This window comes from Aythya ferina (assembly GCF_964211825.1).
Source record: "Aythya ferina genome assembly, chromosome: 9".
In the NCBI taxonomy this organism is placed as follows: domain Eukaryota; kingdom Metazoa; phylum Chordata; class Aves; order Anseriformes; family Anatidae; genus Aythya; species Aythya ferina.
The window spans coordinates 12,271,983-12,295,740 of NC_140305.1; the positions used below are offsets into that span (position 1 = coordinate 12,271,983).

Below are 23,758 nucleotides of genomic sequence, written 5' to 3' on the forward strand. Positions count from 1 at the left end.
GTGACAGAATGCACGTTGGCAAACATCCCCAGGACGTCAGCACTGGAGATGTTGTCCAACGCCACCATCAAATCCTGAGATGAGGAGTTCAAAGAGCCACTTGTGTTTGCACGTGACTTCCAGTCCTAGAATCTGACTGACCAGTCTTGCACTCACGTCACACACTGGTTAAAGATGGTAACAAGTGACTCAAGGTTATTTGGGTTTTCTGAAGTGAGCTCTAGCCACAAAATACACCGTTATACTTGGAACATGAGCCTTCAGAGTCACAAATGATCCCGTTGTGAGATTTGAAAGGAAAGAACAACGTCAGACAGTAAAAACTATTTTTATATCACATGTAGAAAACATTTAAGAATGAAATTGGCACCAACTTAAGAATAAGTTAACGGAAGATATAAAATAATGTTACATAAGTAAAGAGAAACATTCCGATGTTAGCTCTGAGGTTTCAGATAGCCTTTGCTGTTTCACACAGATCACAGAAGCATGTTAAACTGTGTTTAGTCACTGAGTAGTTGGAATCCAAGCCGTCTTCAGGAACTTTGTTTCCGCCTTAGAGAAGCTTATGACGATGGTCAGACGAAAAGTAATTTTTGTATCACATTCATGCATCCCCTGCATGAAATCTGACTGATTCGCTAGTTTCCTGTGGGAGGAACGTTTTCGTGGAGATACTGGAGAGCCAGATCTGTCCACTTCATTTCTTGTTCTTTCACAGACTCAGTTGTGCCACCATTGTCTTGCTCTGGTTCAGGAAGCTCATTCTGAGAACAAACAAAAAAAAAAGGTACAATGCATTCCATGCATAATAGGCTTGCTTCCTAGAAGGAGCAGGTGACTAAGACTTCGTATGAATAAATACAAAAATCCACAAATGAGACCAGAGGGGGCACCTGAACAATACATTTCACACATAGTGATTCAGTTAAAACATTACTAAGCCTAGTTATGAACAATATTCTTTTCATATGATTATGATGCTTCATCTGAAAGGTAAATTGGCTTTCCAGGGCCCTGGGGCCTTGCTGTATACTCAGACTGCACACGCAGTGAAGGAGAATATATAGCAAATGCAAAGTAAGTAAATAATAGTATGGTGCAATTATTTCAGTGCTGGTTTGCAATGTGTTTCTTTTGCTGTTGCCAAGAATACAGATATTGCATTTATTGTAGCTGTATTTAGACAACTGGCTCTGTAACATATTACTTTCCTGCGGCAGGTGAGAAATCCTTCCTCTTCCTACATGCTGAACACAGGTGTGGCTGTGCTACAGCAAGAGGAAATGGCAGAAACCCCTACCAGGTGCAGCACAGAGCTCCTCAGGGCACGGTAAGGAGGAAGTACAGCTTAAGTGAAATTTCATTTTGCTTCCTTATATTATTTGTTCTCAGTGTTGCTGTATTGGTGTGGTCACAAAGAGTATGTGTTATTCCGCAAGACATTCCGCAAACAACCATTTGGGCAAGAATTCTGAGTCCTAGATCTCTGGACATCCCAGCACGAGCTAAATAAAATCTGTCAGTTTTGAAAATGGCATGTGACTTCAGCCCATGTTCGTTCATGGGAATCTCTGCAACGAGCACTGGATCAGATGCTCAGGACAGGCTCAAATACCACTGTGCAGCTATTCTGCTTGCTCCTTCACAGTGCTTCTGATCAAGTCTCCCAGGAATTTGTGCTGGTTTCTCCATGTGATCAGAGCCAATCCCATCCCTGGGGATCTGTTTATCCACAACCAGGCCTTTCTTCCTATTGTTAATTGATGAGGCTTCCTGCTCTGAGGCTGCCACCTGTATGTGTTTTAAGTAGCTGAAAAGGTGATAGCTGTAAGTAAAGAAACAGTAGTGTTTCTTGACCTGGACACAGCGTGATGGCAAATGTCATCATGGAACCAATTTATAATATTCAGACTGCCTTAAAAAACACATTATTCTAAGCAAAGTGGGGTTTGGGTTCTCATATCTGAGAACCACAGTTGTGTAAAATCTTTCCCTCTAGCTCAAACCTTGGCAGGAAAGTGGTTAGCTTAATGATATGGTTTACTGGAGGGCTTGTTAGTGCTAGGTCAGAGGTTGAACTAGGTGATCTTGGAGGTCTCTTCCAACCTAGATGATTCTGTGAAAACTTGTGTGCTGTATACATGGATTTTGGAAGTGAGAAGCTGCGCCTTGTCCCCTGAAGAGACAGTGCTGGGCGTCTCGCTCTGACTGGATCATAGCTTTGAGATCCCCTCACTGCACCAAGGAGGGGCTTGGCCAAACCTGAGCTGCGTTATCCAAGAATGGTGGCATGCTGTGATGTAAGGGCTAAAGCCTGCGCCATGTCACTGGAAATTTGGAAATGTCTCTGTGCTAAAAGTCACTGTCCTGGGGTGTTTAAGGAAAGGCTGGTTGTGGTACCTAGGGACATGGTTTAGTGGGTAATATTGGTGGTAGGGAGACGGCTGCACAAGATGATTTTGGAGGTCTTTTCCAACCTTTATGATTCTGTGATTCTAAAACAACCTACCAGCCTCTTGTTTGGCACAATTTTGGCATGACTACTTTGTCAGTGCTAGCCTGGGTAAAGCTCGTTCACCTGACTGAAGAAGGAAAGGGAAAATCCTCAGATACTTCTCAGTTCACAGCAGTCCCCAATGGCTAAGGAAGGTGCTGGTGGGGAATATGTGAAGCTTCAGTCTGGGGATTTGTGGGATAAGAGGTAGCTTTTCCTCAGCTGCACCTCTCTGGCCTAGCAGCTGTACAGGCCATACACTGGATGGAAGGATAGCTGCCATGCATTGGATGCAGCATTACAAGCAAGAGTCCTGCTTGCAGGTGCCAGCATTTTCCCTACTATCCTTGAAGTGGCAACTGCAACAATGTGTTTGGAGAAGTCTGAGTAGGAAGACATTTGAAAATAAGGGAATGTCAGGAAGTGAAAATAAAGTGAAACCAAGAGTTTAACTGTTAGCATAAGACTGACCCTCTCTGTTCTACAAATGAACCGGCCACTGCGGGCAATGCCAAAGGGTAGCACAGAGAGAGAGAGAGGGCAATTCTGCTTCCCCCGGTGCCAAACCCCGCAGTGTGTGGTGGGACGGGTGCTACAGTTCTGAGGAGATTTGGCCACTGGCTGGGGAAGGGGGACAGGGACATCCACGTCCTCATCTACACACAGGCCTGACTGGCACACAGGGCAGGAAAGAGCACGTCACACCCATCCCAGGAACCTTTCATACACATCAGCGATGCCAATATCGCCTGTGCTGTTTTTGGCAGGGGCTGCGTGAAACCTTGGGCTGACAAGCCGCCGCTCACCTACCAGTGGGATGGCCACGTCCTCGTAGGGCAGCTTGTCCTCCCTCCAGGCGTCGTCGATCAGGTCCAAGATCCTGCCGTCCCTCTGCACCTCGCTGTCCATCCTCGCAGCAGGCAGGCCTGGGACACCGAGACGCTGTTTTGGACACACATTAACACCCCGCAGCCTGCACGCACCCACATGGCGCAGCCGAGGCACCTCGGCTCCCCCTGCTCCCACCCTTTCCAGGCATGGCCACCCGGCTTTTGGGCTCGATCCCCGTACACGAAGCGTGAAGCCTGGCACAACGCGAGCCTGGTGCTACCCACGGCACAGCCCTGAGCGCGTTCACGGCTACCGACCTTCACAGATTCCCTTCAGGAGACCGTGAGGCAGCACCCGGGCGGCAGCACCCGCCGCGTAATGGCGGCGCAGCGCGGCCCCCGCCCGCTGCCAACCCACCGGCCCCGCCGGCTCCCTCTGGCCCCTGGGCGGCTCCCGAGGCCGGGGCCGCTGCCTCCGCCCGCCTCAAGGCTCCTCGGGCCGCCGCCGCTCCCCGGCGCCCGCCGCCAGCCGTCATCAAGCGGCGCCGTCCCCCGGCGGAGGCCGAGCGGGGAGAGGGGAGCGGAGCAGCGCGGGGCCGCCTGAGGTGCTCGGGGGCGGCCGGGCCCGGCGCTCGCCAGGTTCCCCCCTCGGTTCCCCCCTCGGTTCCCCCCTCGGCTGGGTCTTGGGCTGGGGTGCCCGGGGGGTGCTGAGCACGGAGCTGGGAAAGGATTTTGTGTGCTCCTCCTGGGTGAGACGGAGTCCTGCGTGCACGGGGGGTTGCGGTACTGCTCGGGTCCCCAGGTCTGGTGTCCCGATGGGGTTTGGAAGCGCTGTAGGAGCGGGATGGGGGCTTTATCCTCAGGTGTTGAACCGCCTTTCTGTTACGGAGCCACTGGTTCCTGGGGGAGCCATTGAAATAAATTCTAGCTTTCTGGCATGGGGCCGTTGTAACGTAGCTTTTTCTGTTGTTTACATTTTTAACCTCCCCCTACTTTTGCCTGTAGGATCAGCCCTTCTTGCTTCACGTACAGGTGAAAATTTTGCGTGCACGCATACGTATCTGCGTGTTTGTGACCTGAAGGATGGTGGTGGGTTAGCTGAGGCAAAGAACTGCTGCTGTACAGCTGGGCAGCTCGCCTTCAGAGCTTAAGGCACCAGAGGAGTCTTTAAGAAGTGATTGCTGTCTTTAAAAGGCACTTCTCAGAACTACACCAAGCCCCAGCGTATGCTGAACGCAGCAGAACATCGCGGGGTCTGTTTAGATTGATGGGCTAGGGAGAGACCTGAGTGAAGGATAGATTCATACCCCTGCTTTTACACAGCACTGGTATTTGTTGTCTGAAGTAACAAATGCGTCAGTCAGAGGTGGATCTTGGGCTGGCCGTGTGGACGTTTGGCAAGGTTTGGTACAGCTGCTGCGTGAGCTGCAGTTGTGTGCTCTAAGGAGCGTAGCATCGCTGCGGTCTCACACTGCTGCGTGCTTGTATCGGGTCTTCTTCTGTATAAAAAACTGTTTTCCCTTATTTTGCTTGTAAATTCATGAAGGTGACCGCTGTTCTGCTCACTTGTAATAGTGTGATAATTATATATTATGTATTTTTTTTTTTAACTTCTTTCCCCTGTGGCCTTGTCTGTTTGTTCTGCAGCTGGATGGAGAAGTAGGCTTGCTCTTGCATTGCCACGGGTGAGCGCTGCTTTTGTGTACTTTCCTAGCTGCTAAATCCACCCCGATTTGCTGATGGAGGCTTTGTTGGAAGGAATGAAAAGAAATGGGCAGGGGAGGTATGTAAGCAAAAGTGTATGCCAGTCTTTTAAAATAGTTTAAGTACAGAGCTTCCCTCTTAGGTCTCTTCCAACCTAGAAATTCTGTGATTCTGTGATTCTTATTTACAACCAAATCAGTTTTACACCAAAACCGTTGTTATGCAAACTTCCATTGCTTCAATAAGGCCTTTGGTGTTTATCCCCCAGTGTCTGCTGGTGGACAAATACAGCCTGTAGTGGCCTTCAGCTGGGTCAGAAGCAAAGTTGCTGGTTCAGCTAGCTGGCTTTGCAGTAATCCTTTGCTGTTAGATATTGTGGTCTTAATTGTTAGAATTTCAATGTTTCATCTTCCTAAAACCTTTACTCCTTTCCCCCTTTTTTTTAAAAGACCCTTCTTACCTTGTAGCATCAGGAGCAATGGCAATTAGAAGTGTGAATAAATATTTTTCTTAAGAGCCCTGCAAGGTTAATGAGACATATCTTTGCTGTCTGTTTTTAATGCAAGCATCTGATTAGTTCCTGCTTATGTTGAAACGGCAGAGTCCCATTTGTCTCTGAAGAATCCTTAATGGTCTGTCTTAGGTTAAAGTATCTAGACTTTTGGATCTCAGAGAGAGACTGTAGTGCCAATAATGGAAAAAAATGTTTTATTTACTAAATAAACATGAAGCAGAAGTCATTGATGCTATTTTCATAGTTTTCTCTGAGAACGTGACTCAAGTTTACCAATACCATATATTTTCTACAGATAACTGGTTGCATAAATCAAGTTTAGACTTAGCGTTATATTAGCAGATGCTGAGAAGGAAATGTTCTTGCTCTGCATAATAGCTGCTAATTTTTGGTTAACTCGCAGGACAGGGTGAACTTCAAATTTAACTGATTTTGGCTGCTTTAAGAACTATTTCTTTCCCTATAGAAAAACTGTCAAGTTGTGAAGTGTGCATATGCTCTGGGGGAACAGAGAAATTTCAATCCTTTAACCTATTGATTTCCATTTCTTTTCAGTGCTTTCTGTTTGACAGGCAAATTAAAGGGGTGAAGATCGTCATGGAGTTCACTGCCCTCTAGGGCTGTATCTTGCAAGCCTTAATATTGTCCCTGGCTTAGCAGCTTGTGAAGTTTCAGAGGAGTTAGTTGTATTGGCTTCAATAATTACTGCACCAAATTAGAAACTGCAGCATCACTAGGGAGCAGACTCTCCCCATTGGATTGAGAATGTTTTATTCTTCATTATCATGTTGTCATCCAACCCCCTCTACTTAGGGGTTTGTCTGCATTTGTGATAAACTTTTGTTTTCGGGAGCTGATAGCTTGGCTGTAAGATTTCTCTGGTGACTGAAACTTAGTATAAAATGCCTCTGTCTGGAGAGCAATTAAGACCAATACAAAATGTGGATATAACATATTCCGGTTTGCCTTGATAATGCATACTATCAAGACAAAAGTATTTATAGGTGCTTGTTATGTGGTGAGTAGAAGGCAAAACACCTTCCATTTTAAAGTGTATAGGTCATTTGTTCTGACTGGGATTTCAAAAGTACTCTTCATTGGTCATTGTCAAATGTAAGTTTCTGCTCAGTGGTATAAACATACCAGTTGTGAGTTAGTGCGTTAGACAATTGGGTGAATGTGTTAAGTATTCCATAAATTTCTCTGCAAGCTGGCTTGCATAGACTTCACAGTACTGCAGTGTAGCTTGCAGTGCTGGTGCCTTTAGGGCAAGTTGGTTTGTTCTGCTGACTTCACTGGTGTGGGGGTGCTGGACCTGTGTGGGGTGGTGCCTGCTTTGTGACCTGAAGCTCTTTCCCTTCCAGCGGTGGGTTCTTGACTTCCTGCGAGGCTGAGCTGCAGGAGCTGATGAAGCAGATCGACATTATGGTGGCTCACAAGAAATCTGAGTGGGAAGGTCAGACACAGGCTTTGGAATCTTGCTTGAGTGTTCGAGAGCAGGAGCTTTCCTCAGCCAGGGCTGCTCTGGAGGAAAAATATAAGGAGGTACTGCCTCTGGTTTATTGCTTCCTGATCAGCATCCACCTGTGTGTTTTGCATGTTACAATATAATATAAAGACTGAACCTCAGTTTCAGAGTCTTCTGACTTTGCATGGACCTGTATTTTAGTTAGTTTCATCAGATTTGATTCAGATTTGTTTGTTTAACTGCCAGGCCAAAACAAAGGATTAACTTTAGCAAACAGCTATGCTAAGCAAAACAGGAGCCTGTCTCATGACTGGAAATCAGCACTCAAATTTATAAAGGAGCCTGTTGGACAAGGGTGTCCAGTTCATAATTCAACCAAAGTCAGATGATCAGCTCTCTAAGGGTTGGCTGAAGTTGGTGCAAGTTGAATGGCCAGAGTTTCTAAAGAGAACCCAGAGGTGCTGAATCTGGATACAGCAGTAGCCAACAGCCTTGCAGCCTGCATGCATGGGCAGAAAAATGTTTAGTGGTGTAAACTAGACCAAGATGTTGGTGAGAGTTTTTCTGAGGGCTATTTTATGCAGGTCAGGTATTGTAGCCTCTATCTAAAGACTGAAGGAAATGTAATAAATTTATTTATTAGTGTAGAAGCATCAACATGTGACATTTCTGCACAGGATGTGGAGCATTGGCTTTCTTTTGTACAACGAGTTTCTGTATCTTTCTTTGGATCAGATAAAATCAGCAAGAGTCAAGGAGGCAATATGATGAAAATGATAGAGAAAAATACCATTTTCTTTCAAGCCAAAACTGTCATTTTTGTCCCCAGAAAGCCAGAAACTGGTTGAAAGCAAGAGGCCAGAACAGAAGCAGTTCTGGTCCCAGCCAACCAAAGATTCAGGCATAAGCTTACTCTGGTTCATAGTGAGCGACCCCATTGAAACATCCAGTTGCTAGGAGATTGAGGGTCTCTTAGCATTCATTTGCCACTCCCTCTCCTGTGTATATTTATGAAATGAAAAGTAATCCCTGTATTTACTGACAATGAAGTCTGTTTCTATTTTATTCATCTGCATTTTGATTTGTCGTTCAGGTTGGCATGTTGCGTCAGCAGCTAGAAGACATGGAAACAGCCAAACAGGACTTGGTTAGAGAATACGAACAGCAACTAAAGAAATTTCAAGAGGAGGTAAGTTTCAAAAAGAGAGGATTGGTTTTTGGTTCCCAGCTGACATATGATCTGATAGGTAAAATACTTTGCATCATTGCTGTTGTTTAAATGTCATGGTTTTAAAACTTCCCATTCTTTGGATGTTTATGTTCTTAAAAAAAGAGAGCGTTGCACACATACAAAGTGGTATTTTTATGCTTCGATAGCCCTGTTTTTTAGCACTTGGGAGGAACTCCGTGGCAAAGAAGACTGTTGGAGTAGAAATGTGTAGTAAGTGTACTGTTGCAATTTTCATGTGTTAGACATCTGCAGAAGTTTACTGCAAAAATTTCCTGTATTTGCCGATTCTAGTCACCATAGTGCTTATACAGAAGTTGCTATGGGTACAGGCAGCAGCAGTTTGCTCCTTCAGCATTTCATGAAATTAAAATGGGGTGGTGGTGTAACTGGCCTTGATTGTATGAAAAAAATGAGACGAGATTGGTATGCAGTCTCATCATCTTTCTGCCTCCATTCATTCTGATTTTTTTTTTGATGCGGATTTTGTTCTTCCAAGGCATATTAGTCTTAATATGCTTAATAAAAACTAAGTGCACTTGGAAAATATTTTGAAAAAAACAGTTTCAGAGCTTTCATCTCAAAAAGCTTGTTCACCACAAGGAGATACACACGCAATATCCTGCAGGTAGTACAGCAGCATTCCATGTTTATACCTTAACTCTTTGCCTGTCTCCACTTGCTTGTCAGAAGCAGCGAGTAAATGGCATGAACAGCTAGTAGAGCGCTTACCTTTTTTCTCTGGAGGGTTGGGCCTGGTTCATACTCGCTGTAAGCTGTAAGTTAAATTAATTTGGTAGTCTTAGCTTTGACGATGGAAAGCATCTGTCCTCATTTAAAACACCTTACTGTTCAGTATGATTAACTGTTCATTCAGTAGATGTTCCCACTGGAATAGTGGATAAGCTGCAGAGCAAAGCTGAGGTGCATTGGCAGATCTGCCTAAATTGTGAAGGCTAAAATAAAGTGTGTGTTGTGGTTAAAATTGCAATGCGTTGGTGTTTTACCCACAAAGTATTAATGTAGATGACATTAAGCTGCAATATTCCTCGGTCTTCTGTTGCTAATGCTGTTTGGGGAAATTCTTTCTATCTCAGTTTACCACAATTACCAGTAAAATTGCAGGTACAGTGTCCAACTCACTGAGGTTGTTGAAAGAATAAACCACTGCTTGTAATCTCCTGACTCGTTTGGCAAAACATGTTCACCTATTAACTCTAAGCCTGTGCATCTGTCCATTCCCATTGAACGTGCTGAAGTACTGTGCTGACTCAGGGCACTGGAGAACCTTTTGTGACCGGTGTGTGGGACTGAATCATGAGGCCTTGATTCAGACGTTTGTTCTCACAGTCCTCCTGTTTATCCGTGAGCTTAGGTTTCTCCATCGTTTCCCAAAATGGGTATGATGTCTTCTCAAATTCATATGACCATGAAGTGGAAACTTAATTTATTTAATAATTGAGTTGAGGGAGCTCATCAGATGGAAAATGCTGTGCGAGTTGTAAGTGATTGTTTGCACAGAGGGTCATTTTAATGTCAAGAGTTTTTTCCTCATTCGTGCTTCTGATAAGAGTTCAGCTTTCTAGCAGTAGGCGGAGGAGTGATATTTTCTGTTGGCATGCTCCAGTCATTGTGAAATGCACAGTTTATCTAAGCAGAAAATGACAGATGAAGTAGTGTTAATATTATGTATAATAGCAATTCTCAGATCTTCCTTCTGCTAAGTGGAAGAGTTCCAGTCCCCACCTGAGCTTCGCTTTAACCTCGAAGAAACTGTGTAGGACTCCCGCCTGCCCCTGTTTGGCATGGTGTGCCCCACCACAGGAGACAGAGCACAGGTCCTGCTGCTGCTGCTGCGGCTGGGAGCCACCTGTAGAGAGAGGAGGTACCACGCTGTAGCTACGTTACCAGCTACAAGTAAACCTCCATCTGATCAATATTTTAGTCATGCTTTAATTGTGATAAGACAGGGGTCTAATTGGAGCTGCTGATGTCATGACTTAAGTGTGGCATCTTGCTCCTCTTATATAACTCAGCGTATTTTGTGATACTATCAGTATAATAGGCTCATTATACAAATATAAATCTTCATTTGCAAGCTGTGTGGCCTTGATTGGGGGAATTGTTTGCGTGAAACCATTTTGTATGCCTTCCCTCAAAATGCTATTTAATTCTTGCCTGGTGGCCTTGAACAAAGTTGTCCTTTTTACTGAACTCCTGCAGTTAGCTAGGCTGAGAAGAAGCTATGAGAAGCTGCAGAAGAAACAAATGAGAGAAGCTAGAGAAGAATGTAACAAGAGACAAGGAGATGACCAGTTTGAAATGAGACGACTGACCAGGAAGCTGGAGGTAAGTAGTTCGAAACCAATTGCTAATCGATTCGCACGTATGAACTGACTTTCTGGGCTTCACTGGTGACTTTGAGTAGTGAACTAGGAAGTGGACTGTGAATCCTGGTTAAAAGGTGCTCTCCATCTAGCTCTTCTCAATTACTTGTGTAATAAAGACTGTTGGCTGCATTGAGGCCTCTAAGTACACAGGATAAACTATTTCGCTGTTCCTAATCTTTGAATAAATGAAAGGAAGAAAGTGCTGGAAGAGTAATTATGTGAGTGGAATAATTCCCGTGTGGTGAGGTTGTCATCTCGCTTCTTCGAGAGGGGAAGAGCTACTTATAAAACTTCTCAACCATGTTTCGTCTTTTAATCTTCCTGCTATGCAGAGCTCAACCGCACTCAATTTTCTTCTAATGTACCCTGTAGATGTAGCTGACAAATGCATCTGACTGATGGCAGTGTCCAATTTGTGGAGCAGAGGATAGCATTAAAACTCTGTAGTTAATGGTTGCCATCTTTGTGACTTCAATAGCAGCCTGTCTTGGAAGCTAAAGCCGGCCTGAATTGTTAAACCTCTGACAACAAATCCATGAAACTAGCCATGAATCTTTTAGCACTTAACATTTGTAAACAGCAATAATTGACACTGACGTTCATCTCGAGAGGGAGGGAAATACAAGCAAGCACAGTATGTGAGGGGCTTCGTACCGCTGAGTTGGTGCATCAAATGACTGGCTAATGGTATCCCCGCTGTGGGGAAAGGTGCGTGAGGATATGGTGGAGAGAGAAAGCAAACATGGGTATGACCTGGAAGGGGGCAATCTTGTCAACTGAGTGGATGTACCGCTCTAAGCCACCCCTGCTGTCCTTGCAGGAGTTTCGTCAGAAATCACTTGACTGGGAGAAGCAGCGTTTGCGTTACCAGCAGCAGGTGGCATCGCTGGAAGCACAGAGGAAGGCTTTGGCTGAGCAGTCTGAGCTCATTCAGGTACAATTAATATGCGCTGAAAGTTTTTTTTTGTTTTGTTTTGTTTTGTTTGTGGCAGCAGGTGGGAGAGCAGGGAGGAGGGAAGAGGGAGAGACTAATGAAATCTCTCAGGCTTGAATCCAGTTTAGGCTGCCATTGAAATGACTTTTAATGTCCCAGTGGAATAAGCTTTATTTTGTATAAGTGCTGTATGGAAAAAAGATCTGGAGTCTATCAACAGAGGTTAGACAAACCTCTTGCAGCTCTCCCTCCCCCTGCTCCAATTAGCAGAGAAGGCAGTAGGTTGAAGCTTTCTCTGAGAGGCAGAAACCACGACATACAACACTTTAAAATAGCCATTACATCAAGTCATCTAGTTCAAAGCTATTTACCTGCCAGTAGCTAAATATGTACCTTGTAGGTCCAGCTCAGAGGATGATGCTGGAAAATAGTCTTCCCCTACAACAGATACTTCAAAGTACTGAAGTAACAGCATTTTTCAGCCCTGTTTTTTATTTTTATTGTTGGTCTCCTAAAAGCAAGAAGTAATGGGGCTGCTGTTCCTGAAAAGCTAATCGTTCAGTGAGTTAGTGGTGCTGCAGCAGAGCAAGATGAATTGACCTAGAGCACAGCTGTGAAGTCACACTGACACAATCACAGCAGACACTGATAAGAAGCTCTTGCTGGGGACTTTACACTTAATGGGCTCCTGAATTACTCTTGAGTGGAAGCTCCTGCAAGGAGGAAGTTTGTGATGACAGGATTGAAGCTGGCTCTGACAGGGGCTTTGTGAGAGGCTGACACTAGTAGATCTACAAATGCAGAGAGAGTCGTTGAGCAGAAGGTCTTGCTGCTCTGCTGTCTTTTTATCATTGATAGCTCAATTGTCTGAGAACAGATGTGTCCTTGGAGTGCAGGCTGGTATACTGGAGCACAGAGGAACTCAGTGTGCAGCAGAAGAACAGACATTTGGGGACATTTTTCCTAAGCAGTGTAGGTGAGTTAGGTGCATAGTTGCTGTGAACAGACTGCCTGAAACCTTAGTTTCTTTGAAAAGCACAGCATGAAACTACTAAATTCTTGTCTTGGATGTTTCTATGCATTTTGTATGCTTGGTTGCTTTTCTGGCACAAGGTCAAGCTGAGATCTGTGACCGTGGAGTACTCTCTCTTTCCCTGCTGTCAGCTGGGTCCCCCTCATATCTCTCAGCGTAGTTAAGGGAAGCCTGCCATTCTCATCCAGTGATGAGCACCTCTCTGTAACACCTGCAGCCCTTAAAGTCAACAGGTGAAACTTGCTTTCTGTGCTGCTCTGCATGTTCGGTGGCTGGAAATAAGAGAGAGCTTATATATTTTCCTAATGCAGAAACAAATGCTCAGGTAGTCTGGCACTCTGGTTTATTGGGCTGAGAAAGGCTATACTTTAAACTGTTGCCCCTCTTGATTACATTTTCTGTCATGACTATTCAAATACTGAAAAGGCTGTAATCAAAATTATACCATAGTCTTCCAAACGCACAGTTACTATAGTTTTCTCAGTTATGAGGCATTATGTATCAGGCAAGTGGTGATTCTGAAACTGGCAGGAATTGCTGCTCTTAGAAATTGGGAGTAAAGGACTACTCAAATATTTTGTTTCAGCCCTTAAAAATTATAAGGTACTATACAAAAGGAAATACACCAAGTGAATATTCTTAGAAGCTTACATGAGAGCTGGGTTGTTAAATTTCACCAATTAACTATGTGGAAAAAATGCTATGAAATAAAGTATCATGCTTGTAAATAATAGTGCATGTATTGTTTGCTAGTCATATGTTCCTTATGCTATTACGTTTTTTTGTCTGCTGCTAAAACAATAAAACATTCAAAGTGAGCATTCTAGCAGGGTGTTAGAACCAGATTATTTACTGCATAAAGCAAAGCATAATTGGTGGTTGTACCCAGTTCAGTTTTTGATCTTTTTTTTTTTTTTCCCCCCCCTTATTGTGCACCAAGAGCTGCTTTCTGTCCTAGCATGGAATTAATGATGGGGTAATCTCTAGCTTGTGTATGGCATTTGCAAACCTTACATGCTGTCATTTCTTCTGGTCTAGCCTTAGGTTAATGGGCAAAAATATTAAGCAGCTTTGTTCTTAGTTCATACCTGGACAACTTGAGTGATTTGAGATCCTCTTTTCTGGGATTCTCTTTGAAACCCTTTCAGAATCAGAGAGGCCTCTCATTTATTTTTAATTCTGTCTAGCTTCAGAACTACCTTACCTTGTAACCCTGGAATAATGCTTTCCTTCATTCCCTGAAAGGTAATCATGCTTACTTCGAGGATGTGACTTGTTGTGCAAAGAAACTAATGGTTGTTTCGAATTCAGGTTTGATGTACTGTACTATTGAGAATTTCACTTTCATACATACCGATTACTGTTAGCAGACTCAGCTTGCCAATAGGAAGCAGATTCTGGAGTCAGTGGAGCTGGCTAGCCGATCGGAAATCCAGCACTTAACTAGCAAGCTGGAGAGGGCCAATGATGCTATCTGTGCCAACGAGCTGGAGGTGGAGAGGCTTAACATGAGAGTGGATGATCTGACTGAAAACAATCGGATGATTCTGGAAGATCAACAAAGAGTTCAAGAAGAACTAAGGCAATCCAAGAAAATGTTAGAGGTCAGTGAAGGAATTGTTGGGAACCTGCATTTAAAGCAGTGAGCCTTTGTAAGCCTTCTAGAGCCTTTGTGAAGTGCCTCATTGGCCTCAAAGCTGGCTTTGTACCCATGTGGTGCTCCTCACTATTTTCAAGGGTTCTTTAGAAATCTGTTCAACCTCTCTTCTCATTACAACAATCTGATCTAGTCTAGTCCATCTTGCAACAATCATTTCTTCCTCCCCTGCAGGTGTTACAGGATGAGAAGATGGAACTGAGAGCCACCTTGCAGTCTCAGGAAGATTTCATTGACAGCTCCAAGCTGCACCAGGAACACTTGCAGAAAGAGCTGGCCAGAGTGACTGAAACTCTTCACACGAAAGAACTCCTCATCAGGTAACATCTGTGCTTCACTGGTACTTATGCTCTTGCATCCAAATCTATATGCCAGTTTCTTCCACTGAGAAAAGAAGCAGCATTTTCATAGAGCTGGCTCTGTATCACTTGGAATACAGGGTAGTATACAGTAGTTTCTCACAAGTGCTGTACTTCCTTGCAGTATTTGCCAGTTTGCATTGCTTTTGATTCTCAGCAGAGTGTGGAAGGAATCAGCTTTCTACTCAGCTAGCTTTCTGGGGACAGCACAGAGCTTTTGAGCATGGTTTACTTCTTTTTTGTGTGTGTGTGTTTATGTGTGCTGGAGGACTTTCAGGTTTTGATACTGAGCTTACCAATGTCAGTGGAAGTTCTCAGTGAATTAATGATGTAAAATGAGGGCCCTGGTAAGGTAACACATGTGAGAAGATTATCTCGGCCTTTCCCTTCTGCACTGGCAACGTGCAAAAGCTAGAGGGTTCCAATGGCCATGTCAAAACATGTTGGCTTATGTTACCTGGCCGCCACACAGTTTCCTGTGAGCAGTTACTGGGTGTCTGCTGATGGCAGTGGAACTGCCTGGTTCAGGGAGGCCAACATCAAATTGGATGCAGTCCTATTCAATCACCCTGAACTCAAAAGGCAGCTGTCCTCTAGCTGACATGTTTATGTATTCACAGTGCACACGTGTCACCTAATGTTGGGTTTTGTGCAGTTTTCAGAGAATTCCAAGCAGATAGTGATTGTGTTTCCTGTATTGGTGTAATCAGGCATAATGGTTTTCTACTGAAACTAAATTTCATGTTTCTGGTTAGGGCCTTGGAGGAGCGCTTGCAGGAGAAGCAGTTGTCTTCTCCTGGGCTAGAGCTGGAGCATGTACTCCTGCAGCTGGATGTTGCCCAGAAGAAGGAACAGCACTTACAGTCAGAGGTGACTCACCTTGAGAACAGGTAGCTGACTGCTTGCTTCCCCTGAATGTGTGATGAAACTTGGATAATAATGTAATACCTAATGTGTTGTATTCATCAAATTAACCAGGCCCACTGATTTTTGTAGGCTTTTAAAAATATTAAAGGGCTAAAGAAATCAAATGTTATTCATTTTGCAGTTTAATAGTGAGACTGTTTTGCTAATTGGCTGGCTGCTTTTCACTGCACACTGTGGGTGTTTTCAGTATGTTGGCTTGCTTAGGCTTAGCACTTTCATTTGTAATAGGTTAGGGAGCCTTTGTTAGGCAGCTGGTAAGAACCAGATCTAAACCTGTGAAATAAGAATTATAAACAAGTTTTCCTTTCTGAATTTGTGGTTTTCAGACAAATGTTTGCATGGGAAGTTGGTAATCTTATTATTACAAAGAAGAAAACAAGAAACCACTGTATCTATTAGATCAGCTTCCTTATTCCTTTTAAAATGATTTTGGTACAGAAACCCAAAGGATTGCTAAGGAACTTCTAGGTTAGAGTTCAGTTTCTGTTGTGACAGACATAGGAGACTGCTTGGAAGATCAAAGTTTCTCCTGACCGTGTTCTCCTTCTTGGAGTATTCTAATCCGTAGTTTTACATTTGGCATCTAGCCTGGTGTCTTCAAATGCAAGGTGTGTACAGCTGAGTGAAGAGCTGGCTGAGAATATCAAAGAGCTGCAGTCAATGGAAGAACACCATACTGAGTCGAAGGCAGAGATTAAAAAGGTAACGTCGCTTTGTTCCTGGAGAGTGGGAAAGGCGTGGAGTCAGCTGTTCTCTGTGCGTGTCATGTGCCTCAGCAGAGACTGTGGTGCACTGTTAGCAAAGCTGCGGAGGGGATCCAAAGCAGAGAGTGCTGTGGAGGCAGGGTTATGCTAAAGAATAAGGAGAAGATCTGAAAAGGGGGAACTGAGAGGATGGTTTCTCAGGTTTCTGTACGTGGCTGTGCAGTTGACTTTGTGAGCCTCTCTTAGACCTGTTTCTTATGTTGCACAGTGCTTCTCTGCAGTGTGGAGATACTCTTATTGATGCTGTAAGGGCGAATGTGCAAAGAAATTCAAGCCTAGAATACTGAGCTTCTGCCTTCTACAGGCTCCCAACAGGATGAAGAACAGGGAAGGAATAGGTTCTGCTGTAATAAATGCTACCACACTTGAGATACATCTTCAAGTTGTGTTCTCGTCTGTATGTGAATAAAGGAGTTTGTTTTAGGCTTGATACCTAGATGTGAATCCTGGATCTGGAAAAAATAAGAGTAGCTCATATGCTCTATGCACCCTGGGGGAGCAGGCCTTCCAAAAGGCTTGGCTTTTAAGAAGGGTCTAGAGCTTTTAACTGGAGTCAGGCTAGAGTAGAAACCTTATTGAGCAAAAACCTCAGTTTTGTGAAAATCTTTTGTCCCATATTCAAAATGTATAGAGATGCAGATCCTGCCGGAGATGTGTACTTGGCTGCACATTTAAACAGCCACCCAATCAATGAATCTTCTGCAGGCTGTGAGGAGGAAAGAGATTTGTTACGGTTGTTTCTATTTTATATACTTGGGAGGCATTGAGGTGACATGGATATAAATCAATATATATATATGTGTGTGTGTATACATATTGTGTATGGTATTTACATGGCTAGGCAGAGATCATCCATTTCAGTTTTCTAAAATGTATGTAATGCTCAGCAAAATCCTGGAGGTTTAGGTGCTCAATATTTCTGGTTAATGGAATAAAATATTAGGGAAGAAATTACTCTATGTTGTTCTGTATGTCACCGAATAAACCTTCAGTGTCCCTGCCAGAATATTGTATGCGATTCAGATCTGGCATCTCAAAGGGAATTTAATAAAACAAGGTAAGGTATGGAAAAAGAAGACCAAAAGGCTGGTGTGATTTTTATGGAAGGAACAGCTGAATGAAATGGGATTTACCAAACTGGAAAAGAGATAAATGAGATTGAAAGTACTAAAAATAAAGTCATGCCTGTCATGTGGAACATAAATAGGGAATGATTATTGTCTCATAATACGGGGACTAGTGGTCATCAAATAGAGTTATGAAAACAAAGAGGTATATTTTTACCCTGTGCATAGCTAGCTTGTGGAAATTTGCCATGGATAGCTTTAGTTGCTACAAGCTACCATTGAATCAAAAGTGTTTGGACACCTTCATGTTAGGAAAGTCTGGTTAGGGCTATTTAAAGATACCATCTCCAACTCAGGAAGGCAGTTTGGCAAACTGCGAGGTTATGTTATGGAAGTGTTACTGTGCTTGCCCAGTAATTTCATCGGGTCTCTGTTGGCCACTGAGGTAGCATGGTGAGCTAAAGGGGCTGTGATTTCATTGACTGTAGATCATCTTAAGTACTCCACAGCATGCATCTTGTCCCAGTTGGCAGTTTATGGTGTGAGAAAGGAGTGGGATGGGATGGTTTTCAATCAGGAAGGACAGGCATGCACTGGGGGGTTGTTACGTAGAGCTTTCTGTTTTCCAGTACTTAGTTTTCACATGACTGTATCCAATGCTTTGTCTGTCTTGCTGAAACATCTGTTAAAAGATCATGGGTTGTGTGTGCATATCTTCCTCCAGTTGAAAGAGCAGCTCTGCCAGGCTGAACAAACTCACAGAAGTGAGTTAGAAGGGATGAAAAAAGAAATCTCGAGACTGACACAAGACTTACACCAGAGGGACATCACAATTGCATCTGCAAATGGTTCCACATCAGACCTAGAACAACAGCTGAGAACAGAAATTGAAAGAGCAGAGAGGAAAGCAGTGGAGCACAGGGTAAAAAACTCTTCTGCTGTCTCTTTAATGGAACAGAGGGCTTGGAATACTGCCCTACACTTTCTAGCTATGTTGAGTTTCTTTCTGTCTGCAACCTGTAAACAAAGACTTTGAGACTCTTCTGGTGAAATCTTCTGATTTTTGGTGAATCTATCTTCCTTCTTTTCAAACCTGTAACAGGCAGTCCTACAGAATTATTTGAGATCGCTCATGTTATCTAGGTCTGGATGATGACATCTTTGGAAACCAAATAAATAATTGTGTGCTGTTAGTTGCCTGGTCTTCCCTACAGTCTTGCAGGCATAATGGCTCAAATCTTGCAACTGAGGGTGGAAAAGGGCTATGGGGTTTTGTAGGTATGTGTTGTGTTCTTTTTCTGAGCTGTTACTTGCCTCTGTCTCCTCAGGTAATTCTAGTTCAGCTGGAAACCTTGAGGCTGGAAAACCGTCATCTCTCAGAGATGCTGGAAAAAATGGAGTTTGGTATGCAAGAGGTATGCATGAGGGAACAGGGATGGGAAGCCAGTAGCATTGTGGGTCCCCAACCTAAATGTTCTCAGCTTAGGCTGAAAGGTTTGCATCTTAACTAAGTGAGGGAATCCTGGAATATACAGCTGGAAGAGGACTTGAGGTCATGTTTCTGCCTCTGGCCTTGGGGTAACGAGAAGGACTACATCTGAACACCTCTTGGTCCATCTTTTCCTGACTGTTTTTAAAAGCATCATCCAGTGATGAGAAAGATTTCCTTTCCTAGGCAGATTAGCACATCTTGGCTAAATGCAGACACGATTAAGTCATATATAATTGATTTGCTCTTAGGAAAGCCGTGAAAATTTTGCCAGTCAAAACTGGGATGGTAGAATATGTTTTAGGAAGTCACTTCCCAGCCTTTGCTCTGGATTTAACTGTGGTATCTTGCCAAACAGAAGTTTTGACTTCAGCCCTTCTCTGTTAGGGAAAACATGTCACCCTGAGAGCACTCAGTGAAGGCTATGCTACTGAACTGAATAAACTAAAATTGGAGAACCAGCAATTGCAGAAGGATCTAGCAGAGGCCAGAGCAAAACTGGAGCTCACTACCCAGGTCTGCCAGGATGAACCCAAGGGCACTGCTCAGTTGCAAAGCGAAGAGCCCAAGACCAGGGATGTGCACTGCAGGTGAGTGTTGCATAACCCCAAGGATGCTGCTTCTATACTATGAAGGAAAATGGACAGTGTGGGGATGCGTGGGATTTTAATGACGTGCTGTAGGAACAGCATCTCTGTCCAGTATGTATGGGAGAGCACAAAGGGCTGCTTTGGAATCTGCCTTTATGCTTTAAGCAGCTCAATAGCTTTTAGTCCCAGCTATTTTGCATTCTGCAAAGCCAGCTAGTATTTGACTGCCTCTGTTCTAGATAGAGAAGCAGTATGTGCTGCTTTTGGTGAAAGGATTAGATTTGGCACATGCAGCTGTGCTTTTTTTTTTTTTTTTTTTTTTTTTCAGTGCTAGGATGTGTGTATACTATAGCTTTTGATATCTACAGTAGCAGGAGAGTGAGAGAGAATTCCCTGCTGACTGGATGTGCATCTGGGAGTCGTATGGAAATAAGAGATAGCCAGTCTGGATTGCCAAGGCTATCAGTAAACTGTATGTTAATTGCTATTTCTGTGCAAGTTCTTGCTGAAATTCAGCTGTTACGAGGCAAACTGTCAGCCAGTTATGTTTTCAAACCTGCCTTGCAGGACAACCAGGGAATCACAGCACAAACATGATGAACAAACAGAGAAAACGCATCACAAGCCTGACAAGATTATTCAGCATCATCAAGGGGAGCCCCAGGGACGGAAGATCCAGCCTTTGCCTGCTGAAATGGGAGCTGTTATCCCTGAGACTGGTGAGCTAACCACCCAGACCAGCAGGAAGGGCTGCCTGGAGTCACCCACCCTTGCTTCGGATTCCTTGCAGGGAACAGATTCTTTGCTCCTTGTGGTGGATGACAGCAAAGGTTTTCCAGATGGAGCGTCTAAGAAGTGCATCGCAAATCATCAGCGAGAATCTGTGCCTTTGGTAAGCAGTTGCATAGAAGCTGTTTGCCATTCAGCTGCTGACAATATATCTGGGTTCTCATCTGGCAAAATTCACATCTTTGAGTCTGTGATCTGTCTGTGTGGTGCCTTGTTCTGTGAGCGTATGTCAAGCGTAAATCAGGAAAGAGAAAACAATGCTGGATGGCCATTACTTGGACAATGGGAGTCATGTAATTACTGTTCAGAACTCTCTGGGGAAAGGTTTTGTTTGGTGTAACTGCTAAGCTCATTCCAGAAGCACTTGGTTCTCTCCATACTGGTGATGTACATCAGTGTGTACCAGGACCTGCTTCTGTTGCTTCGGGATTCTGCTTGAGCTTTTGGTTTGGGACTGTAGTAAGGTGAGTCTGACTCCTCTGGGTGGGACTGCAGTAGGCAGCACCCTGCACTTGGAGCCATTTATGTCAGCTGATAGGAGAGCTTGAAATGAGTGCTCTACTGCACAAGTGGAGGTTGTAAATATAAAAATAACACCTTCTCTGTCCTCCTACCTCAGCTCTGCTGCTGAAGCACTTGCCCAACACACAGGAAACTTGGGCTCATTGCTTGCCTGAGGTGTTTCGGACCGTATACCCCAGTGCCTCCAGCAGTTACCAGTCTGTAGACAGATTTGAGCAGGGAAGGGAGGGGAATGGCAGAAGGACGCAGACTGGTGTGCTGGAATTTGTCAAACCAGGGAGGTTTGTAGTAGTATAGGGAGGGTGGAAGCCTGGGTACTGGTCCTTGCTCCAGATGTGCTGCCCCTAGCAGTCTTTGGAGTTTTTTCTCCTCTGGTTGCGTGTTGTAAGCTGTGACAACAGGTATTTTTGTCTTGGGGACCCTGGAGAAGTCTCCAAGGCTCATGCGTGGGCAAGTGGAGGCTTGTCAGGTCTAAGTGGAATCTCTTCAGATGGCAGGATTGGCATCAAAGTGCAAACAGTTCCACTTTAGGCCCTGAGAAGCTCTAGGGCTTGATGCTTTGTAGGAGAGAAATTGCAGCTATTTGTTCTGTATTTACTCAGAGGTAGAAACAAGATTTCTGAGGAAACACAATTATTCTGGTGTGATGACTGGGACTCCCTTCTCATGGTCAAGCTCCTGTGTCTTTAAATTAGTTCCTTTAACATCGAGAGGAGATTTCATGCCAGTAGGCAATAACAGAGTGGGAGAGGTTTTCTTGCTGTTTGCAGCATTTTTTTTTTGTTTTCCTTTGTTCCTGCCTGTTGATAGAAGGCCAGAAAACCATGAGACTCCAGGGTTGGGAAATAACCAGTTGTATTGTCTTGCCAAGACACTGAGGCAAGTTTTCTGTAATGGAAAGCAGCTCTGTTGTAATTCACCTGCCAGCCCCTGTGCAGGAAGCTTCTCTTCAACTCATTATTTAAGCTTAGTTTACAATGTTATTTTTGTAAGTTCAGAACTTGTGGGTAAGTGATGCGAGTAGCAGGAACAATTCTTGACTGTAAAGCAAAGAATCTGGAATAGTTCATTGACCATTGCTAGCCAAATTGAAGTGGCATTCAATGAGCTGCGATGGGAGTTTGCCCTGTGCTTCCCCTGTGGGACTGTGGCAGACACCCATTAATTTAGGAAGAGGAGGTGTGTAAAAGAAAGATATTCCTGGTGCTGCTCCAGCCTGGCAGTTCTGTCTCTTCTCTGGAACCCATATTCTGAGACGTTACCGCACACTGAGGATTTTATGAAGGTGAGGAGCAAAATATAGACCTTAAGTGAGGCTGGACTAATGCTCCCAGGTCAAGGTGACCCTTGGGATTTTGTGGTGACCTTCTGTAGAGTTATGCGATGGTTGCACAAGCCACATCATTCCCTCTCATTATCTTAAGGGGAGGGGCTGGTGATTGAAGTGAAACTCCAGTTTCTCCAAAGTAAATAGCCAATTCCTGTTGATGCTTCTGGGGCCAGGGTTTCACCGTGAAGTGCAGCAGCTATGCAGGTACATGGAGAGCTTGTTTCTGTTCAGCTCTAGCCCCCAGTTGGCTCTGTGGGGAATGGCTGAAACGGAAAAGGTACGTGTGCCGAGGTACCAGCCTTACTCCCTGCACTTTGGCAAAAGCTTTGGAAGTATTTGCTGCTGCTTGGAGACTGTTGGGAGGGACATTTACACATGACACAAGTGTAAAATTCTGAGTGACATAATCTTTAGAAGTGTATTTAGCTGTGTGGTTTGCTGATCAGTAACATTTCTTACTGAAACTCAGAATGAAAGAATATCTTATACCCCTTTTTTCTCCTTAGTGCCCCCTGCCTACAGCTTCAGTTGGATCAATAGCTGCGAGGTACCTGGAAGAGGAAGAACTGAGATCCCAGCACATCCTGGAATGCCTGGATGCTCACATTGAGGAACTGAAAAAAGAGAGTGAAAAGATAGTGAGACATTTCGGACAGCAGGAGTAGTGTTTCTTCAAATGCACTGCTTTGAATGCTACTTTACTTGCATGGTTTCAAACTGCCCCTGAAGAAGGTACCTAAAAGCAGTTGCCACTGGGGCTTGAGTGAGAGGCCTTGCCTCCCACTCTGAGCTGGATCAGCAGCCTGGATGCCAAGGAAAGGAAACTCCTCTCTAAACGTTTGATCTGATGGAGGGCAGTACTCCCCCACAGACCTTTAGTCAGCAGGCTGTGGGTCACAAGGCTGCATCAGAGATACGTGTTTGTGCACTCGGTCAGATTATGGTGTTTTTAGAAGCATTTTCTATTTTTAATGTAAAGTATTTAAAGTGTATTTTATACATGTAAAAGCATTGAAATAAAGTAAAGTGGAAAACCGTCCCTTTTCTTCTCTGTGGAAATTTACAGAGTGAATTCTGTGGCTTATGTTGCTATCTCATCAGGAACTATGATAAACAATTTTTCCATTCTTTCCCTCTACCAGTGTTCTTCAAGAAATATAATTCCTTTTCTTTGAGTCCACCTGTATTTTCTCCAGTTACTTTTCCCATAGCAGAATTTCTTAATATTTCCTGGTTCATCTTGCAACTTGTGCACTTTACTGTTTGTATAGTATCTGGCTTCTTTATCTTGCTTGCACGTTGCTTGGAGAACTACAAAACAACTGAGGAGTGAATAGCTGAATTCTGATTGTGGTCACAGCTCTTATAAGATAAAGAATAGTAGTTGGAAGTGGAAAATGAAATCGGGTGGGAGGGGAACCCGCAAACAAGAGAAATTCATCAGTACAGCAGATGTAATTGCAGCTGCTGTGTGAGCTGGTTATCAGCCTGCTTGTATCTAGGCAGTGTCTTGGACACTGCCCAGTCGGATTGAGCTGTGTCATTAGAATACATTCGAGATGTGTTTCTTCAGTCCTTTTGCAAGAAAAATTGTTAATGAGTTAACAGAATTTGTTTTCTATGGACTTGCCTTTCTTCTAGGGGCATTCTGCAACTCTTCCTATGG

General features: G+C 44.0%; 2 protein-coding genes across 7 annotated transcripts; one reads left to right on the forward strand and one right to left on the reverse strand.

Moving 5' to 3' along the window:
* Positions 1-312: 312 nt before the first annotated feature.
* On the reverse strand, positions 313-3,759 carry ANAPC13 (anaphase promoting complex subunit 13). The gene is made up of 3 exons (XM_084529954.1): positions 3,646-3,759; positions 3,308-3,423; positions 313-767 (listed from the first exon to the last, which is right to left on the reverse strand). The coding sequence occupies exons 2-3, from the start codon at positions 3,404-3,406 to the stop codon at positions 642-644; spliced, it is 225 nt and encodes a 74-aa protein (XP_084386080.1). The 5' UTR covers positions 3,407-3,423; positions 3,646-3,759; the 3' UTR covers positions 313-641.
* Positions 3,221-23,129, forward strand: CEP63 (centrosomal protein 63). Of its 6 annotated transcripts, none has more exons than XM_084529951.1 (15): positions 3,221-3,532; positions 4,975-5,110; positions 6,910-7,090; positions 8,107-8,202; positions 10,465-10,590; positions 11,452-11,565; positions 13,969-14,202; positions 14,430-14,575; positions 15,370-15,504; positions 16,129-16,243; positions 18,097-18,294; positions 18,701-18,787; positions 19,249-19,451; positions 20,019-20,343; positions 22,599-23,129. In XM_084529951.1, exons 2-15 carry the CDS (start codon positions 5,067-5,069, stop codon positions 22,755-22,757), a joined length of 2,163 nt encoding a protein of 720 aa, XP_084386077.1. In that variant the 5' UTR covers positions 3,221-3,532; positions 4,975-5,066; the 3' UTR covers positions 22,758-23,129. The 6 variants fall into 6 exon arrangements, with proteins under 6 accessions (XP_084386077.1, XP_084386078.1, XP_084386074.1 ...); XM_084529952.1 differs by lacking the exon at positions 3,221-3,532 and adding an exon at positions 3,836-4,076 and having other exon boundaries at positions 4,975-5,012; positions 13,966-14,202; XM_084529948.1 differs by lacking the exon at positions 3,221-3,532 and adding an exon at positions 3,969-4,076 and having other exon boundaries at positions 13,966-14,202.
* Positions 23,130-23,758: the final 629 nt, after the last annotated feature.

Excerpts from the sequence above, each read along its gene's own strand:
- ANAPC13 (XM_084529954.1), bottom strand. The coding sequence starts at position 3,406 with ATGGACAGCGAGGTGCAGAGGGACGGCAGGATCTTGGACCTGATCGAC. Across the intron at positions 768-3,307 it reads AGGACGTGGCCATCCCACTG|AATGAGCTTCCTGAACCAGA; the intron begins GTAGGTGAGCGG and ends GTTTGTTCTCAG.
- CEP63 (XM_084529948.1), top strand. The coding sequence starts at position 5,067 with ATGGAGGCTTTGTTGGAAGGAATGAAAAGAAATGGGCAGGGGAG. Across the intron at positions 8,203-10,464 it reads TAAAGAAATTTCAAGAGGAG|TTAGCTAGGCTGAGAAGAAG; the intron begins GTAAGTTTCAAA and ends GAACTCCTGCAG. Across the intron at positions 16,244-18,096 it reads CGAAGGCAGAGATTAAAAAG|TTGAAAGAGCAGCTCTGCCA; the intron begins GTAACGTCGCTT and ends ATCTTCCTCCAG.